This window comes from Periophthalmus magnuspinnatus, chromosome 4 (genome assembly GCF_009829125.3).
Source record: "Periophthalmus magnuspinnatus isolate fPerMag1 chromosome 4, fPerMag1.2.pri, whole genome shotgun sequence".
In the NCBI taxonomy this organism is placed as follows: Eukaryota; Metazoa; Chordata; class Actinopteri; order Gobiiformes; family Gobiidae; genus Periophthalmus; species Periophthalmus magnuspinnatus.
Genome location: NC_047129.1, coordinates 4,159,237 through 4,178,067, shown reverse-complemented (window position 1 = coordinate 4,178,067; position 18,831 = coordinate 4,159,237). Strand labels below are relative to the sequence as shown.

The 18,831-nt window shown below is 39.5% G+C and overlaps 1 protein-coding gene across 1 annotated transcript in view; it reads left to right on the top strand.

The window, feature by feature from the left end:
• Positions 1-18,831, top strand: part of LOC117394124 (cadherin-2-like) — a 106,117-nt gene that overhangs the window by 21,711 nt on the left and 65,575 nt on the right. Inside the window, 1 exon segment of the mRNA XM_055221333.1 lies at positions 15,661-15,914. Coding sequence (XP_055077308.1) covers positions 15,661-15,914 — 254 coding nt within the window.

The window sequence follows — 18,831 nt, the reverse complement described above, 5'->3', positions numbered from 1 at the left end:
TTGATGAGGGAGCTGATGGTCGGCTCCCACTTGAGATCCTGGGTGATGCAGGTGCCCAGGAAGCGGAAAGAGTCCACAGTGGTGATGGGGGAGTCCGTCAGGGTGAGGGGAGGCAGGGGGGCTGTGACTTTCCTGAAGTCCACAATCATCTCCACTGTCTTCTGGGCGTTGAGCTCCAGGTTGTTGCTGCTGCACCAGGACACCAGCCGGTCCACCTCCCTCCTGTAGGCAGACTCATCGCCGTCCGAGATGAGTCCAATGAGGGTGGTGTCATCCGCAAACTTAACCAGTTTGACGGAGTCGTGGCTGGAGGTGCAGCAGTTGGTGTACAGGGAGAAGAGCAGGGGAGAAAGTACACAGCCCTGTGGAGATCCTGTGCTGATAGTCCGAGTGTCCGAGACATTCTTCCCCAGCCACACGCGCTGTCTCCTGTCCGTTAGGAAGTCAGTGATCCACCTGCAGGTGGAGTCAGGCACGTTGAGCTGAGCGAGCTTGTCCTGGAGCAGAGCAGGGAGGATGGTGTTGAATGCAGAGCTGAAGTCCACAAACAGGATCCTGGCGTAGGTTCCCGGGGAGTCCAGATGCTGGAGGATGAAGTGAACAGCCACAGCAGGTGCATGCCCCCCAGATGAACTTTGTGATTTATGACTTGTCCAGTCAGTCCACTAGAGTTGGTGATCCTCATAGTACGTCAGTAATATTAGATCACATTATATAGTAACTGTGTATTTAAAATAATATAGTATATAATAATATCTATCATGTGTTTGTTTGACTTCATTTAGTATATTTATCACCCATCACCCAATCAAAAGAAAAAGCAAAAACACAGTATTGAAAGTTGAGAAATTTGGGAATTTTTATTCCTCAAAATAAAACAGAAAACAAGAAATATTTATTATAAAAGATAACAGAAAATATGTATTATAAAAGTATGTACAAAATATATTATATACATACTTACAACCTATGTACATGCTCAACAAATTATAAGTATTCATTATTATTATAGACTACAGTGTTTAATCACAAAACTCCTACTTACTACATATTCCAAAAATATTTACAAAATATTTACAAATATTTACAAAAGGCAGAGTACCTTTATATACAAAAAAAAAAAAAAAAAAAGTAATGTTATATTGTCATTTTCTCATCGCTCGCTCCTTAGTTAGTGTCTCCCTGTTGGGGCAGTAAATTCTCCCTTTAAACTGGCTGTGGCCGGTGTCTGTGGTGCGGGGTTCTCCGCACTTGGTGCATTTGTTGGAGGTGACTGTCCTTGTGTACTTGCGTTTTTGTGGTGTGTCTTGTGTTTGGGGAGGATCAGTGGGAGTGCTCTCAAATTGTGGTGTGGAGATGGAGAGAGTCTGGTGCAGTGGCATCACGTTGCCTGGTGCTGTGGTCTGAGGTGGCATGAGCAGTGGCATATAAAAACTGGCTACTACTGACAGTACTGACAGTAACGGATGAGCAAAGAACCTGGCTGATGTTGGTGGCTGGTGGTATATAAGAGATGGCTGAGGGGGTGTAAACCACAACTGGAGATGGTCCTGGAGCTCCAGCTTGCCACTGGCACCTAGTCTAAATAATGCAGAGGACACCCACTGGTGATCCTCCTGTGGCCACAGGAGTGAAAGCGTAGCAGCCTGCTCTGGCTGAAAAGGGTTCTGTAAATATAGAGAAGGAATAGTCAAAAACTATTAAAATGACAAATCAAACACTTACTAAGTAAAATGCGTTTTACCACGTTCCCTTCTAAAGAGTGTGCCTCCACTGGCCTTTGAGGTTCTTTGGGAGGAGCAAGAAAAAAAGGCTCCTCCACTGCAGGCTGTGATTTGGAGATGGTATTTAAACCAGCAGGTGGAGGTGTTGATGTAGTCTATAAATACAAGGTCAAATGAGTAGTTAAATAAAATTTGAATTGTTTATATGAAGTCTGTTATTTCAGCGTAATTGTTTCATTTACCTCACGTTTCCTTACAAGATTTAAATTTGGTTTTGCACTCTCCACGTGCTTTCCCCCGAATCTGGATCTTTCAAACTGAGACAAAGACAAGCATTAATACAACCATTATAAAATTCATAACATCCATACATATTTACCGAAGACACAGTCAATTTTGCCCTTTTTGAAGGACTTGGTGTGGCAGGTGTAGCATCACCTCTGGAGTGCTCCAATGGAGCAGCAGTTGGGACCTGAAATATGAATGTGGCATGACATGAATGTGGTGACTGCCATTAAAGATTTGTATACAACAAACAATAACATTTTCCTACCATTAAGGGAGCACTTTGACCACTTGTTGATTGGTCTGCACTACTGGTTGGTCTGGGAGAGGCAGTAGGCTCCTGTTGTTACAGAACAAATATTAAGAGTATATACATAGGAAAATTCTGAATTACACTTTTTGTATGCAAGACACAATAATAACATAGATTCATTCATTCATACACATATAAAGCCGAGATCAGCAGTGATTTACAGAAAGCTCATTATTACCATTCTATTCTACAGCTATACAGTAAACATGAGAGCCAAATTTGTGCCAGTTACATGCCAATTAAGCCATATGTATTTTTGCTGTTAGTTATAGTTACTGTTAATAACCTTATGACCATATTTTACCTGCTATGCCATTTCCTCTGCTGTGGAACAGACCTGTTGCTATAAAAATTCAAATAGGAACAATACACATTGCCCAAGAACACATTAAGGTATTGAAATATCTTTGTGTTAATTATATGCCTAGCAATATGTTCAAAAAAGGATATTACCTTTTGAGGATGAAATCCACAGGTGCACCACTGTTGCCCCAAATAATGAGTATCGAGTCTATGCTTTAGTATCGAAATCGGGTTTGAAATTTTAGTATTGCAACAACACTATCATGCACTGTATGGTGAAAGCTGTTAAATAAGAAAACCACCCACAGCATTCACCTTCAGTCAAATGAAGCTCATCGAGGCTAGCAGTTATAGGGGTGAATTTGGAGCTGAGTTCCATATTTGGAATTCCGACCGCGAGTATCATAGCAACCAAAGAGCCAATCCAGAGTGAGGTTGTTGAAGGTAATGCCACTTTCTGCCCATACTGCTGGTTTAGCACAGAGAAGCTCTTAGCAATGAAGTCAATCAAACCTATTGCTAATGCTAGCAGAAGTGACCTCGGGGAAAGAAGGCGCCTGATTTGTCAATAAATACCAAAATAGCAAGATCATGTAGAGCAGGTCAATACACAAATGTTAAGATCAAAATGACAAGCCTAAGAGCAGCAGTTACAGAGAGAGATGACAGTTTTTCAATGTAAAGTGAATTGGAGCCAGAGTTGATGGAGCCGGAAGTGTGGCCATGATCACTTCCTATTTGGAAAGTGCCAGCTAGCTTGTTAGGTATGTCCATTTATGTATACAGTATATATAACTAATACACAAGCTACTGACAGGGTCACCTTTTTCCATCCAATCGGGCACATTGTTACTAAGAATCATGGGAAACCAACTGTCTGACACTATCCCAGAAACTCGATTATCTGTCATGGAGCATTTTTAAGAGGAGGCGGATGGGGAGGGGTCATGTAAAATTTTAGATATGGAATACGTGGTGCATAATCATGTTTTTAGCTTCTTGCAATATTTTGAGATCTGTTTCCTATTCAAAAGACTTTTAATTAAATATTTAGTTTTACATTGTTAATCACTATGGCAACAGTCCTAATATTCTAAATGGGTAATGAAACATGGCTGTCTATCTGCCCCAAAGGCCTCTCTGAAAAGCACCAATCACACACACACACACGCACAGCATTTTAATACACAGGCAAGGTATGTGAAGTGTCTTGTCTAAGGACACAATGATGATATGGATTGGTGGAACCGTGGCTCACACCGTCAAATATATGCAATGGTTTCAGAGTGACGTCATATACTGAGGAAGCATCATGCTGTAGAGAAAGACCTTTTGGGGTTAAAATTGGTTTTAGTTGTAGGATCTGGCAACTCAAAGTGAAGAGCTAATTGTTTATTTAGATAGTCTTTTTGAGAAGAACCAAATCCATGTGTACACAGATCGTAGTTAATATAAAATGTTTTCCTGTAATTATCCCATCCCTATGGACCCCACCACCAAGCGGGCCTACTCACCATGGTCAAGGTCAGGGCATACCAACGTTTAATAAAGAACAGTGCATGAATACATAAATTGTTTTCTTTTATGGTTAAGCTGAGATGGGGTATGTAAATTTTTTATGTGGAATTCATGGTGCATATACTGTATGTATCAAGGGGTATCACTAATGAAATATGGCTGGCATTCTTTGCCATGACCTCTCTCACCACTAGTCACACACACGTATTGGCTTTCCAGCCCTTTTGGGGACATTACATTGACTTAAATTCATTTCTGGAGACTAAGGGTGATTTCATACTACAACCTTTGGTCTGGACTTTTGGACTTTCCTGTTTGGTTTGGTCCAAAGGCCAGGTTTGAATGTTCCCGTGGACCATGGTGGAATGTGGTGTTCTTACGCCTAGGACTAAGGTCTAGGAACAAGTGGTGGTCTCAGGTCTAGGACCAAGGTCCTCAGGTCGGACCAAGGTCTAGTCCTGGTCACGGTGTATGCAAAGGTTCAGGCTTTTGGTCCAAATCCAGAAAGTAACATGCGTTCGATCACACACAGACGAGCTAGTGTGAGGAAGACAGAGCTCAATCTGCATAGATCTCTTGGTTTCATCAAATGCCAAATTAGAAAAGTTGGGCTTCCAGACAAAATAACTGCAAACCATTACCAAAATACAGCCTAAAATCATCAAATGCACCCTCAATTGGTGCGAGTTAAGTTGTCCTATTCCCAGAGCCACCAAAACTGAGAATGCCCTCTGTACACAACCACAACAACAATTGACAAATGGTAGAATGCTTTATAACTTCTAAGTCTGGACCTTAGTGCAGACTTTCAGGTATGAATCAGCCTTAACTTACTAACTTAACTTTAACCATAGTTATCCTTTTTTTTTAAACTTATCATAACCTAAACCTATTTTTACCTGTATCTGACCTTTAAACCCTGTTGTTGATCTAATAAAAAAAGGACTGCGACCTTATTTTTGTCACCATATAAAAAGCATAACCGCATAATGTTTGTATATGAATTCTTTATTCCTCACAATCTGATAAATACACACCACAATGTGATGAATGCATTCACACATAGGTTCACATTAGGTGAACATAATGATAGTAACCAGGTATCGAACCTCTAGCCATATAACTCAAAGAAAAAGTAACTGTGTAAATGTAAGTACTCAGTACTACCCACCTTTCGTCATTACATATTTTTACATAGTTTTGGACAAACGGACTCCCTCACCTTCTTAAACTGCACTGAGGATAAAGAAAACACTAGTACAAAATAGGGTTGTCAAAATGAAAACTGAAAAAATGGCCACATAGATAATATACCCATATGGGCCGCTATGGAACCTACCTGGATGACTGAGATTACACAGATAAGACCAGATGGCAACATAAACGAAAGTACTTGTGTTTGATGTTGAAAATGACATTATATTTTTATGGTCAATGTGGTATCAGAATTGATATTGAGTGTATTGAGTTTATTCCTTAGTATCAAGATTGTGTTTTAAATTCTGATATCATGCCAACACTAGTTCAGAATGCACAGCAACCCATCCCTCTCATCTGGGTAGAGCTTCTTGGCTGCAGATTACAACCTCATAAACCATGTCAGAACTCTGCCCCTCTCCCTCTCTGGTCCGGTCTCCAGGGGGTACTGTTTCGGTCCAGTCCCTGTTGGGCTGGCCTCCTTCTGCCCCCTCAAGGTCAAGTCCACATTCAAAATCCAAAAATCAATATTTACTGCTGCACATTCTTTTAAGCGAGCCTCATGTCAGATTTTATATTAAAATATGCGGGGATCAAATATGTGTAATATATATTGGCCTGCGCAGGTTATAAATAGCATTTTTGATGGTGGACCAAGGACATAGAGAGCTGCTTACTGCATTTGAGTTGAGGCAAGAGAGGTTGTTAAACATGCCCTGCAGCTATGGCAATGAGCATGTTTTGAAGCAGATTACCAGCTTTTTCTAAATAAAACATAGGTGTGGAGAAGTAGTGTTAACAACATAGAAAATGTGCCTATACTAAGTATCCAGGCTTGTAATGATCTGAAATTTGAAGTATGATATTGCCAAAAAAACAAAACATGCTAAACGATAATATTGAAACAACCATATGCCATAGGGACATAAACCCAGTTGACCATTTTCTAAAAGTACAATGCTGTTAAAGCAAATACACTTCTGTGTAGACTGACCAATGTTCCCTCTAATTTTTCACGAGTCTGAGCAAACACACAAACTCCCTGAGCGGTCCCATAAACCACTGTGAGCAACATCAGACGTGCACACTTTGGTCATGTTGGCATCGCATCCATCCAAGTTAAATGGTTTATTAAAAGAATCAAATTACCGCATTTATATTTCTGTTATAAGACTTTTAATTAAGTGCTTTAGCCCACTTATACAATGAAAATGACAAAAATCTTGCTCATGATCTGTGTAGTATGTTAATGCTATTTGAATGAATGAATTATAAATATTTTAACTATGGCAAAACATGAGCTTCCAACCAAACCAAGACAACTGTAAACTCCAATGCTGAAAACACACTTAACATTTTTATTATAAAGCTCTGACTTGTATTATGAGTATAAGCCATTGTGTGAAGCTTTTACTGTGCAGTGAGTGAGATTGTCCTACTGTGGTCTGGGAGACAGTCCGTTAACTCTTGTTCAGCATATGACATTTGATTTTTACAACTCATAAACTAGTGACAGATTTCAATGACCAATACACACTGAGAGGAATCTGTATCTGCACACCAAGCTGCTCTTTTACTGTACATTTACATACCATATCAAAAGACAATATATATTATGTATTTGTATATAAAATATATTCAAAACAAGTGGTATGGGTCAAAATAAATATATATTTACAAACCACACACTGCAAACAGTGAACAAACGCACACACTTCAAAATGTAAACAAACACACACTGCAAACTAAAAATACACTGTACATGTGACAGTGTGACAGTCATTCTGTGACAGTGGCTCAGTGGTTAGAGGTTGGAGGATCGAGTCCCGCTCGGACCAACTTCTGTCATTGTGTCCTTAGTTCTGTCATTGTGTCCTTAGTTCTGTCATTGTGTCCTTAGGCAAGACACTTCGCCCAAGTGGTGTGTGCGTGATGATTGGTGGTGGTCGTGGGGGGGATGTTAGTTTAACTTGTACAAACATCCACAGTGTCCTCGGTCGCGTACTTCCTTTGTTTTGTCCATTTCGTCATGTTTAAAATGCAAAACTGCTGCAAAACAGTTCGTGAAATTCCGCAATTACGCGTCCGTAATTTTACGCGCGGATCTTTTCCCGAGGGCGGGCCGTCGGAACGTTAAGGGGTTAAACACTTAGCATCATTAGCGAGTTTTCAGTCCACATTGGCCACATCGGCTAAAACACTGGTAGCGGCACATGAGGACGCCTGTCAATGACGTTGATAAGCTGCGCAAATACGTGTGTGAATCACATAATTGGCTGGAGCAGCTCGTCCCCGGTCACACTCACTGACTCACATTGAAAAATAGCGCAGAATGAATTGTTGTGTGTTTATTTATTTATTTATTTATAGCGGACAGTGCATGTTGACCAACAGTAACTGTTTAACATGCCAGAATTAGCCAAAAGGCTAGTTTTCATCTGTTGTCGGTTGCCATGATGTACAGATGGCGCCTTATAAAAACATTTGCAAGCATGGTTAAAAAGTAGAAAAGCATTAAGTCTTAAGAAGTGAATCATAGCGAAGAAAAATAATTAAAACAGACAGGTTATTAAGAACAGCATGCAATTAATAACAGTAAAAGATTATGTTAAAAAAGCACAAGAAAATAAACAAAGGGGCAATAAAAGATTTGTTAAAGCAGAATTACAGAGAAGCACATGCAAAGGACAAACACTAGATGGCAGCAGCAGGAGTTTGGTGTTGACACGTCTGATTTGTTAAAAGCCAACGTTTAAATTGAGACTTAAAGGAACTGTATGTGGAGCTCTCCCTGATAATTGTAGGGATGCTGTTCCACCCTTTAGAAGCTCTAACAGAATAGGCTGATTGACCAAATGCTGTCTTTCTGAATGGGATCAGACAGTCTCCTCTTGAGGCTCCTCTAGTGATGCGGTTTGAGCTTGATCTTGAGCTAACAAAGTCATTGAGTGGTGGAGGGGCGAGTCCATGTAAGATTTTATAAACAAAGCAGGCATCTGTGAATCTAATCAGATTCTCCCAACTTAAAATATTATATTTAGATAAGATGCTGCAGTGATGGAAGTGGCATGTTTTTTTGTCTAGAACTTTGAGTGTCTGTTTATACAGTGATTGTAGTGGTCTGAGTGTGGTATGGTTGGCCTGGGACAAGCTCGTCAGGCAGTAAGTCAGGTGCGAGAAAATCATGGAGTGCATGTAAATATTGACTACTTGGGTGGACATAGAATTTCGGATAAATCTGAAATTTGTTAAATTGAATTTGACCCTTTTGATGATTTGTTTAACATGTGGCTTAAAATTAATATGTGAATCAGTTACGATGCCAAGGTACTTATATTCTTCAACCAATTGTAGTTTTTCACCAGATACAAATATGTCAGGGTTTGTGGTGGAGTTGACACTTTTAGTGAAGTACATGCCAACTGTTTTAGACACATTTAGTTGAAGGCAACACTGATTCAACCATTTGGAGACTTTGATCATAGCATCTGTAAGTTTGATAGCAACTTCGTTTTTGGAGGATCCTTGAACAAACAAACCGCATACATTTGGATGTTGACTTCAGGGCACAGAGTTGGTAGGTCGTTTATATACATACAGAACAAAAGAGGGCCAAGGATTGACCCCTGCGGCACCCCAGTTGATAAGCAGAGTGGTTCAGATTGATAACTGTTGATTTGAACTCTTTGTAAGCGATGGGAATGATATGTTTCAACCCATTTTATGGCATTATCAGAGAAGTTAAAGGAAGAAAGTTTGAACAGTAATATCTTATGGTTGACAGTATCAAATGCTTTTTTTAAATCCAAGAAAATGGCACCAACAAAACTGTTATTGTCAAGTAGAAATTTAAGTTTTTCAATAAAATAACAGTTAGCTGATTCTGTTGAGTGTTCTGAATCCAAATTGTAGCGGATGAAGATAGTGAGTATTATTAAGGTGGTACCTGATCTGTTCTGATACCCATTTCTCGAGGACTTTAGACATGATTGGCAAAATACTTATGGGTCTGTAGTTAGAAACAGATTGTGGATCCCCTGATTTAAAAATTGGGGAGACTATAGCTGATTTCCACACATTCGGGAACTCATTTTGGTTTATGGACTGATTCATCAGTTTTGTAATGGGCCAGGTTAAGGAAGAGGTAAGATCTTTTAACATTGTTGTGTCGATCCCGAATATATCTTTAGATTATGAAGACTTAAGTGATTTAATTATGGTTTTAACATTTTGCTCCGATGCGCAAGCAAAGGTTAGGCAAGGGTCTGATACTGGGGCTGTGTATAATGGTATGAATGGTTGAGAGAAGCTCTGTGCGATAATTGCAACAGAGTCAATAAAATGGTTGTTAAATGCTGCAGCAACATCTGTGGGAGCGGTTATATGATTTCCATGCAGTGAGAGTTCTATAGGTTTCCTTTCTTTATGTTCTTCACCCATTAACTATTTTAACTGTTCCCATATTAATTTATTATTTATTTTCAACTCCGGTTTGATTTTTTTTTTGTGCAGCACAGATTTTCTGTGCGCGGAGACCGTGTCAGCAGTGCGCAATTGTGCACGCGCGCAGCTTAGAGGGAACAGTGCACCTGACTGGGCAGCAGGTGCATAGGAGGAGAAGCACTTGATTCAGAAAGGTTAAGAAAACTTCCTTACACTGTCTCACTCATGTTTCACTTTTATTCACACAACGTTTGGGTCCGCCTGACCTTCCTCAGATATGAGGACAGCCTCTTCCACTCCCCTTATATAAGTTAAGAGACTGCCCCCTTTAGTTTAATCAACCAATCACAACAGTGAAAAAAATATACATTTACCATTAGACCCCAATTGTGCATAATTCACTCTACAGCAGTCTTTTGTGAGCTAAAATACATGGACAATGACTAGAAAACTATAAAGATTATTATCACACTAAAGAGGTAACAATTGTATACCATAAATCTGACATTTCATTTTTTAGCAAAATAAGTGACGCCTCCAAGAGTTCACATAAACCTCCCTCATAGCTCCGAGGGAGGACAAAACAAATGTGCGCTGAAACAGTAATTTGTCTTTTAAGCCTTTTGGGCTGACTTTGTAAAGTAAATAAACAAAATTAAAAGCATGTTTTTTCATTAATTAATTTTGGTTATATTTAATGCAATGAAAATTGCATCTCCAAAAACATGGCTGTTATGTGGCCTGCTTGTTTCCATGGAAACGCTGTTTCTTTGGTTAGAATATTCCTTAGTTTGCCATAAAACATATCTATCTCCATGGAGAATGTTCCGAAGTATGGGTTTAACTTTCTTTTTCTATCCATGGAATCATGCAGGGGATGTTCCACCTCCAGAAAGTTACGTACTTGTCGTAACGGTGGGTGAAGCGGACCAAAGAGTGCAGACTCGGGGCAGATTTACGGTGTTTATTTACAATAGTGCAAAAGACAGTTCAGACAGTTCATTTACCACACACGGGACGTAGGTAGTGGGAGGCAGACCAGACGGGCATAGTCCAGAGCGGGCAGGAGACATCCAGGGCCGGAGCACGACAGGACAAGGCATGGGAACAGGAAGGACCGAGCAGGAGTAATCCAGCAAGTGGGAGCCAGGGCAGGTGACGGGAAACAAGCCGGAGACCAAGACAGGACAGGAGGCGAAGACACACATAGGATCCCGCAGACAACGACAGGACAGACAGGGTGAGGAAACGCAGACGATCTTGCGCCGAGTGTCTGGCCCCAGCTTCTCTTATGCTCCGCAGCAGGTGGAGGTAATTGCACTGATAAGCTGCAGGTGCGCGCAGGAGGAGCCAGGAGGTCAGCCCAGCTCCGGCAGATGAGGGAGGGAAGGAGCAGGACAGGAGGTAAAACGTGGAGTGGACGGTGCGGATCATGACAGTACTGTACCTTTAATAACTTGATGCATATGCTAAAATATATAAATAGCGAAATTAAGTTTTTTTACCTTTTTTTTTTTTTTTGCTCTCGACGTAAACATGGTTGAGCAGTCAGATACACTGACCCCGAGATGAATACTGTCAATGTGTCCTTTGGCAAGAGACTTAATCTTTGTGTGAATGGAGTGGTTCCTTGAGGTAAAGCACTTTAAGTGTCTTGAAGTGCCAAGTGTCATTATAGGCCCAAAGGTAATAACTGTAACATATTCTCCTATTGGTTTAAAAAATATAATAACACTACAACACAACTGAACCTAGGCTGCCATTAATTGCCATATACTGAGGACACATGGAGAACTCTTTTGGGTTTATTGGAAACCAATTTTTGTTGTAGTTTCCGGCTACCTGTGAATGGATTATTCTGTGTTATGATTGGACAATTGACTTAATACACAATCAATACACATCTAAACATAAACAGCTTTTAGTTAAGGTTACTAGCTTATGTTTACACATAGTATGTTGTAAATATGTTGTTGTTATTGGTAATTACACATATATAGGCATAGCAGTGGTGTAGGCGACAGAGCATTCAGCCACCAACTGGAGGGTCACAAGTTAATACCTTACCTGTATGCACACTGTGTAATACACCTCACCTTTATTACACACGCAATAGCAAGCGTAAGGCTTGGCTGCCAAAAAAATGAATCATATATGGACCAATCAAAATTTTTATTTGGATTTATCTTTAAAAAAATGCCAAAACATAGTCAGATTTGAACTAATGTAAACTCCACTCCTAAGTTGCGTACATCCAACAAAAACAATATTAAGAATAACCTTTTCAACCTTGTACTGAAACATTATCCTTTATTGTATTCAGCTCCATCTTATATCTTCTACACAATATTACTCTTACTACCTCCCAAAGACATGTATGTAGAGGATTGGGGTTGTTAAAATGTAATTGTCCAGCTTGCACCCGTCCTCTGGCTGAGGTGACCCAGGGAGGTCAAAATATCAAAAATGAATCAATACAAAAGCTACTGACTTCTTGACCCCATTTACGCTCCACAATGATTTCCAAAAGGTCAAAAGGACAATTGTCACAGGATATTGCAAATTCTGTGAAATATTTTGAGGAACATGATTTTGAGTTTAACAAAGACTGGCCAACTAAAAAAGTTGGCCGGTCTTTGTTATACAAAAGGTTCATTTATATGTGATGACATTTTGATTAATAAAAATGCATTAGGTAAAGCAGCATAGCTATAGCTCAGGGACAAATAAACTCTTAGGCTCTTTTGAATTATGCGTCAGTGTTAAGCAAAAATAAGATGCCGATTTATATTACTTTTATAATGTTTTTGTCGTAGAAAATATTTCATATTTTCAATATTTTCAAAAGACTCACAAATATCGAAGCTGAATATTTTTGGAAGTTGGAGTGGGGCTTTTTTAGTTTTGGCTATCTTAGGAGGATATCTGTGTGTGCAGGTAACTATTGCTGTGCAGAATTATTAGGCAAATATACCCATCTCACTTATTTATTTTTGCCAGGAAAACCAATATAACAACTCAAAATTATATAATTATATAACAGCCTCCCAGACACTGTTCAGAGAGGTGTACTGTTTTCCCTCCTTGTAGATCTTATGTTTCATGAGGGACCACAGGTTCTCTATGGGGTTCAGATCAGGTGAACAAGGGGGCCATGTCATTATTTTTTCATCTTTTAGACCTTTACTGGCCAGCCACGCTGTGGAGTATTTGGAGGCATGTGATGGAGCATTGTCCTGCATGAAAATCATGTTTTTCTTGAAAGATGGCGACTTGTTCCACTGCTTGAAAAAGGTGTCTTCCAGGAACTGGCAGTAGGACTGGGAGTTGAGTTTGACTCCATCCTCAACCCGAAAAGCTCCCACAAGCTCATCTTTGATGATACCAGCCCATACCAGTACCCCTCCTCCACCTTGCTGGCGTCTGAGTTGGAGTGGAGCTTTCTGCCCTTTACTGATCCAGCCACGGGCCCATCCATCTGGCCCATCAAGACTCACTCTCATTTCATCAGACCATAAAACCTTAGAAAAATCAGTCTTGAGATATTTCTTGGCCCAGTCTTGACGTTTTATCTTGTGTCTCTTGTTCAGTGATGGTCGTTTTTCAGCCTTCCTTACCTTGGCCATGTCCCTGAGTATTGAACACCTTGTGCTTTTTGACACTCCAGTAACGTTGGAGCTCTGAAATATGGCAGAACTGGTGGCAAATGGCATCTTGGCAGCTTCACGCTTGATTTTCCTCAATTCTTGGGAAGCTACTTTGCGCCTTCTTTTTTCAACGTGCTTCTTGCGACCCTGTTGGCTATTTGCCATGAAACGCTTGATTGTTCTGTGATCCCGCTTCAAAAGTTTGGCAATTTCAAGGCTGCTGTATCCTTCTGCAAGACATCTCACAATTTTAGACTTTTCAGAGTCCGTCAAGTCTCTCTTCTGACCCATTTTGCAAAAGGAAAGGAAGTTGCCTAATAATTATGCACACCTGATATAGGGTGTTGATGTCATTAGACCACACCCCTTCTCTTTACCCAGATGCACATCAGCTGATATACTTAATTGGTAGTAGGCTTTCAAGCCTATACAGCTTGGAGTACGACAACATGCATAAAAAGGATGATGTGGTCAAAATACTTATTTGCCTAATAATTCTGCACATAGTGTATGTTAAGTCTGCTGCTGAAATTCCTGTTTTCAAAAGTGGTAATACATTTCCTGTTTGTAAATATAAGCCAATTAGCAATCTGTCTAAGGGGCAAAAGCTCACTGAGAAAATTGTAGCTGAATAATAATATGTCATGTTAACACCTCAGCATTCACCCTTCATCAGATGCAGTTTGGCTTTAAAGCTAAACACACTGCAACTTGTTTCCTCACTGAAAACATAAAATCATTGTTCGAAAGAGGTGGGGTTGTTGGAGCTATATTTCTCGATTTTAAAAAAGGCCTTTGACAATGTAAATCATAAAGTACTACTGACGAAACTGCATAGCTTTAATTTCTCACCCAGGGTTTTAAAATCGGTTGAGTCATACTTCATGAATAGGTTGCAAACCCTCTCTCTGTCTTAATGCAGGAGTTCCCTCGGGTTCAATAGTGGGGTCTTTATTATCTTCATTATACATAAACAATCTTCCTTCGGTCTTCGGTACACTCAAATGTATGCAGATGATACAGCCATTTACACTTATGGAAATAACTTGGAGCAAGTCTGTAACAAACTGACACAATCAATGGTCCACGTTACAGCATGGTTAGAAAAACGTTGCTTACAACTTAATGTATCAAAAACTGTTGTGGTGTTTTTTTTTTTTTTATTCAGTCTAATAATCTTAATGGTGAACTTAAGATCCTCGAGGCATGGGAAAGGATCAAAGTTGTGACTGAATATAAATAGTTATGGGTTTGGCTCAACAGCACTTACATTACATTACATTTAAAACACAGATAAAGTCAGTGTACTGTAAACTGAGTCTTTAAAATTATTTGCTTTATAATGTCACAACTGTCAATACAAGCAGCTAAAGTTTTCATAGATGCTATGATATTGTAACATATGAAATATCGCCTTACTACATGGTTCAGTGCAAATGCAACAATGTTCAAAACTTCAGAGTCCCTCCATAAACAAACTGTAAAAGTGCTTGGCTGAAAACCATAATGATACCACCGCTGTGCAGTCCTAGAAAAATTTTAAACTTTTAAATTGGAAAAACATGATTAAATATATGACCTTGTGCTTAATGTCAGTCTGCAAATGTAAGATCTGCTACTGTTCGAAACACCAAGGGAGTAGTCAGAGACTGTGTTGACCCACTGAGGAGACATGTGTTTGGGTAGGTCTCCCTCTCAGTGATAGTGGCACAGGAGTGGAACTCAAACACATTTAAATGAACCCGAGGAAGTGGCTTTTTAATAAGCAAAACAGGTCAGCATTGTCAGTAATACTTTTTAATTATCTCTGAATCGTAGAGATGTAATGCCATGTTTGCCTTGTTTTGTGTTTTGAAAATATTTTTACAATGTCTTTTTTGTATGTATTGCCTCTGGTTTTTAGGGTGACTTTTTAACATCTGTACAGGGACAGCAGACAAAAATAGCCATGTAGGCTCATTCAGGTGTATTTAAAGAAACTTTTATTAATGTACATTGTCCCTGTTAATACATAAAAATAAAGCAAGGAACACATTTTCTGATAGATTAAACTTTGATTTGACAAAATAATGGTTTTGTCAGCTGGTTTTATTTGTCTTATCAAAACAATAAGAGTAATTTAGAGGAGTTTTGGCCCCTTGTTTACTTTAGGTTGCTAAATAACAGAGCTGGAATTACGTCACTATGCAATGTTTTTTAACATAAATTCTCCTCGCTCTCTCTCTTACAGCCCATAGACTATGAGCTGTCACGCTCCTTCATGCTGACTGTTGAGGCAGAGAATGAGATCGCTCTGGCCCGCGGTATCCATCTGCCTCGCCAGTCCACAGCCACAGTCTCTGTGCGCATCCTAGACCTGAACGAGCCCCCTGAGTTCAGCCCCAACCCCAAGTCCATCAAACTGGAAGAGGGTCTGCCCGCAGGCTCCCTGCTGACCACCTTCACCGCCCAGGACCCTGACCGCTACATGAGGCAGAATGTCAGGTGAGTGACCCATGGGATGCTAGTACTGTGGATATATTCACCTTATTCAGGAAGTAGCCATGGGGGTTGTCATTAATTATATGGTAAATGTAGTTGTACACATTTTTCTGGTTGTGTGATTATGCATAGGGACCCTGAGTTCAGGCTACGATCCCCCTCCAACACCTTGTTGTTTCTCCATAGTGATATGTATAGCGTCTACACAACCGGCTGCTCCTGTGAGCTGTGCTTTCTGTACAGAAAGCCATTTAGTTCCACCTATTTCAAAACCCCTGCAACCCAAATGTCCAACATTACATCTTCAATTTTGACCAGAATGTGTGCTGTAAAATAATAACTTTGACATGCCATATTTGAGAGAAAACTACCTCCAATCTTTTTAACAACCCCATACTGAAATATCTCCTAGAGTCTCGCTCCAAAAGTGTGGTCATTCTGAAAAGACATTTACCGAAACGACTAGCCATAGCTTTCAATGTAATTCATGTGCATATGCCTTACCGTCATTTGGTCCAATTCAATTTAACTTTACAGTGCCTTTGGGGCAATAAGCACATTCAGTCATATTAAAGCTGAGATACTTGTGCCAAATGCATCCTCTGTGTTCAAAAGCACATTGGTTGGTTTGACAAAGGACTCTTCGGGAGATCAAACAAGTCTAAAAATATAGTTTCATTCAAATATACTTGCTTTATTTCAGTTACAATCTGCGGATAACAAGTTTAATATGTCCAATTTCCGTTCATTCAATTATTCAGCCACGTTATGAAATTTTTAGATTGAACATCCTTGTACCTGAAAATGATTACGCACATTATAGTAGCATAGAAAAGGGAAAGAAAGGTAATGGTTTTTTGAAATATTGAAATAGGGTGATGGACTTTTGATTATTTCCTAATTAAAATATAAACTCAGCTGGAACTAGAGGTAGTCAGAGGGGACAGTTTTCAAAAGTATTGACCCAAATCTGGCAATCTGTACAAACGTTACCCATATAAACTCATTGTAATGCAATGGTCAAAAAAGTATTAATTTTCTCAACTAAAAATTATAAATTTGAGTTGAGAAAATTAGCCCCTTTAACCTTATTTACCTCTTGAATTCTGATTCTGGTACTGGATTTATTTGTGAAAAGACCTTTTCTCTAAAAAAAAAATCCTTGACAAGCCTTAAGTGTTATAATTATCATCATATCCCAAAAGATTAAGATATAAAAGTGTTAAAATTGATTCAATTTCATGTTGGCTGCACCACAATGCAGAGTACCATCAGAGTAGTTCTCTTTGCTTATCAGCAAACTGCTGCGACAAAACATGGTACCAGTGCAGTTTCCAATTCAATCCAGCCCTGATATTTGTTTGTGAAACGTTCATGTTGCAATCCCACATCACAGTTATTGTTACATCCTTATAGTCTGGGTATGTTCACTAAACTCAATATATTTAGCAAAAGATGTTCACATCATAGTGGATTCTGTCATCTCCTATTCTAATATTTACCAGTGGAATAGACTCCTCTGGGCTCTTTGCCGTTGAATCTGCAGATATATTGACATCAGTAAACACTCCAAATCTGTAAGTGCACTTTTTATTGAATCTGGGTAAATAACAGCACAGTACATGGGCTTTATTGCACTCGGCATTGGCAACAGTACACACAAAGCAAGTTGTAAATATTGCATTGATTGTGTATTTTTGAAAAATGAGAGACAGTTTCTGAAATAAGTAACAGCTTATGAGAAAACAATTTGTGCTCTGAAAATGAAGTACTCAAATGGCAAAATTAGAAACAAAGTATTTGCTTAATTCATTAAAGAGCAGTTACCTGATTTTTTCTTTTTCCCCATATATTCAAAACAGCAAGATTTGTCTTGCCCCAGTACATTCTACAAGGCCAAAATAAGTCTGCTGTGTGCTTTCTGCATCTGATTAGAAAGTGTTTTGTTGTCCAATAATCAGGACGTGCATGCTTAGCTAGTTGTTCTGTTAGTTGCTTTACTGTGACAGCAAAACTCCAATGTCTGAAGTGGTAAGGTGTGGTGGTGGTGGTGGTGGTGGTAAGGTGTCTGAAAGTTGTGAAAAGTGCTCATAAACTCACTGCTGTGACTAATTAGGATGCTTGGAATGCAATCCAACAATTGGATTATGTGTCTAATACACCTAAATATAAGTTTACATAGAAAGTGTTTATGAAATTCAAGTTACATGACACTTATTGATATTGTAATCGAAGAGTAATTGCTTATCTTTTGGCGTCTAAGTTCTGCATAATTTAATTAAACCTGCAATCTAATTCTTGATCTGTCACTGTGAGACGCTGTCCTATACAGCTCTGGTACATCACACGTTTTGACAAAAAATAATTCAAATGTTGTGATTTATTTTGGATATATTTTAAAAATGGAGCCCAAAGAGCAATTTAGACAAAATTGTTAAGAGTTTCAAGAAAGAGTTCAATTCTGGACGAACTAGCTGATCTAAACCAACATAGAAAGGGATGTTAATATACATTGGCCTTAGATTGACAAATCAGGAATAAACCAGGACCAATAGAGTTCAGGAGGGAACTTCAAAAAACGTCCGTTACCATGGAAATGTGCTATGTTTGTGGCAGTAGTGTAAACTCTCACAGAGATATATTAGCCAAAACAGCATTAAAAAGTAATCGAAAGTGCAGTGGAACAACTTGATAAACTGCTGGGTCCCTACTGGAAAATACATCTGTCACTCTATAGCAGGGGTCTCAGACTCGCGGCCCAGGGGCCAATAGTTTGCGTCCCCCACCTTAATATGAAAGATTAATATTAGTGTGGCCCGCAAGTTTTATATGTATGGCACTTTACAGTGTTGTGTGCGGAGCTGAACGCACCTACCAATCACGGTGGGGTATATGGCTCTCGGGGGCGGGACATCAGCCA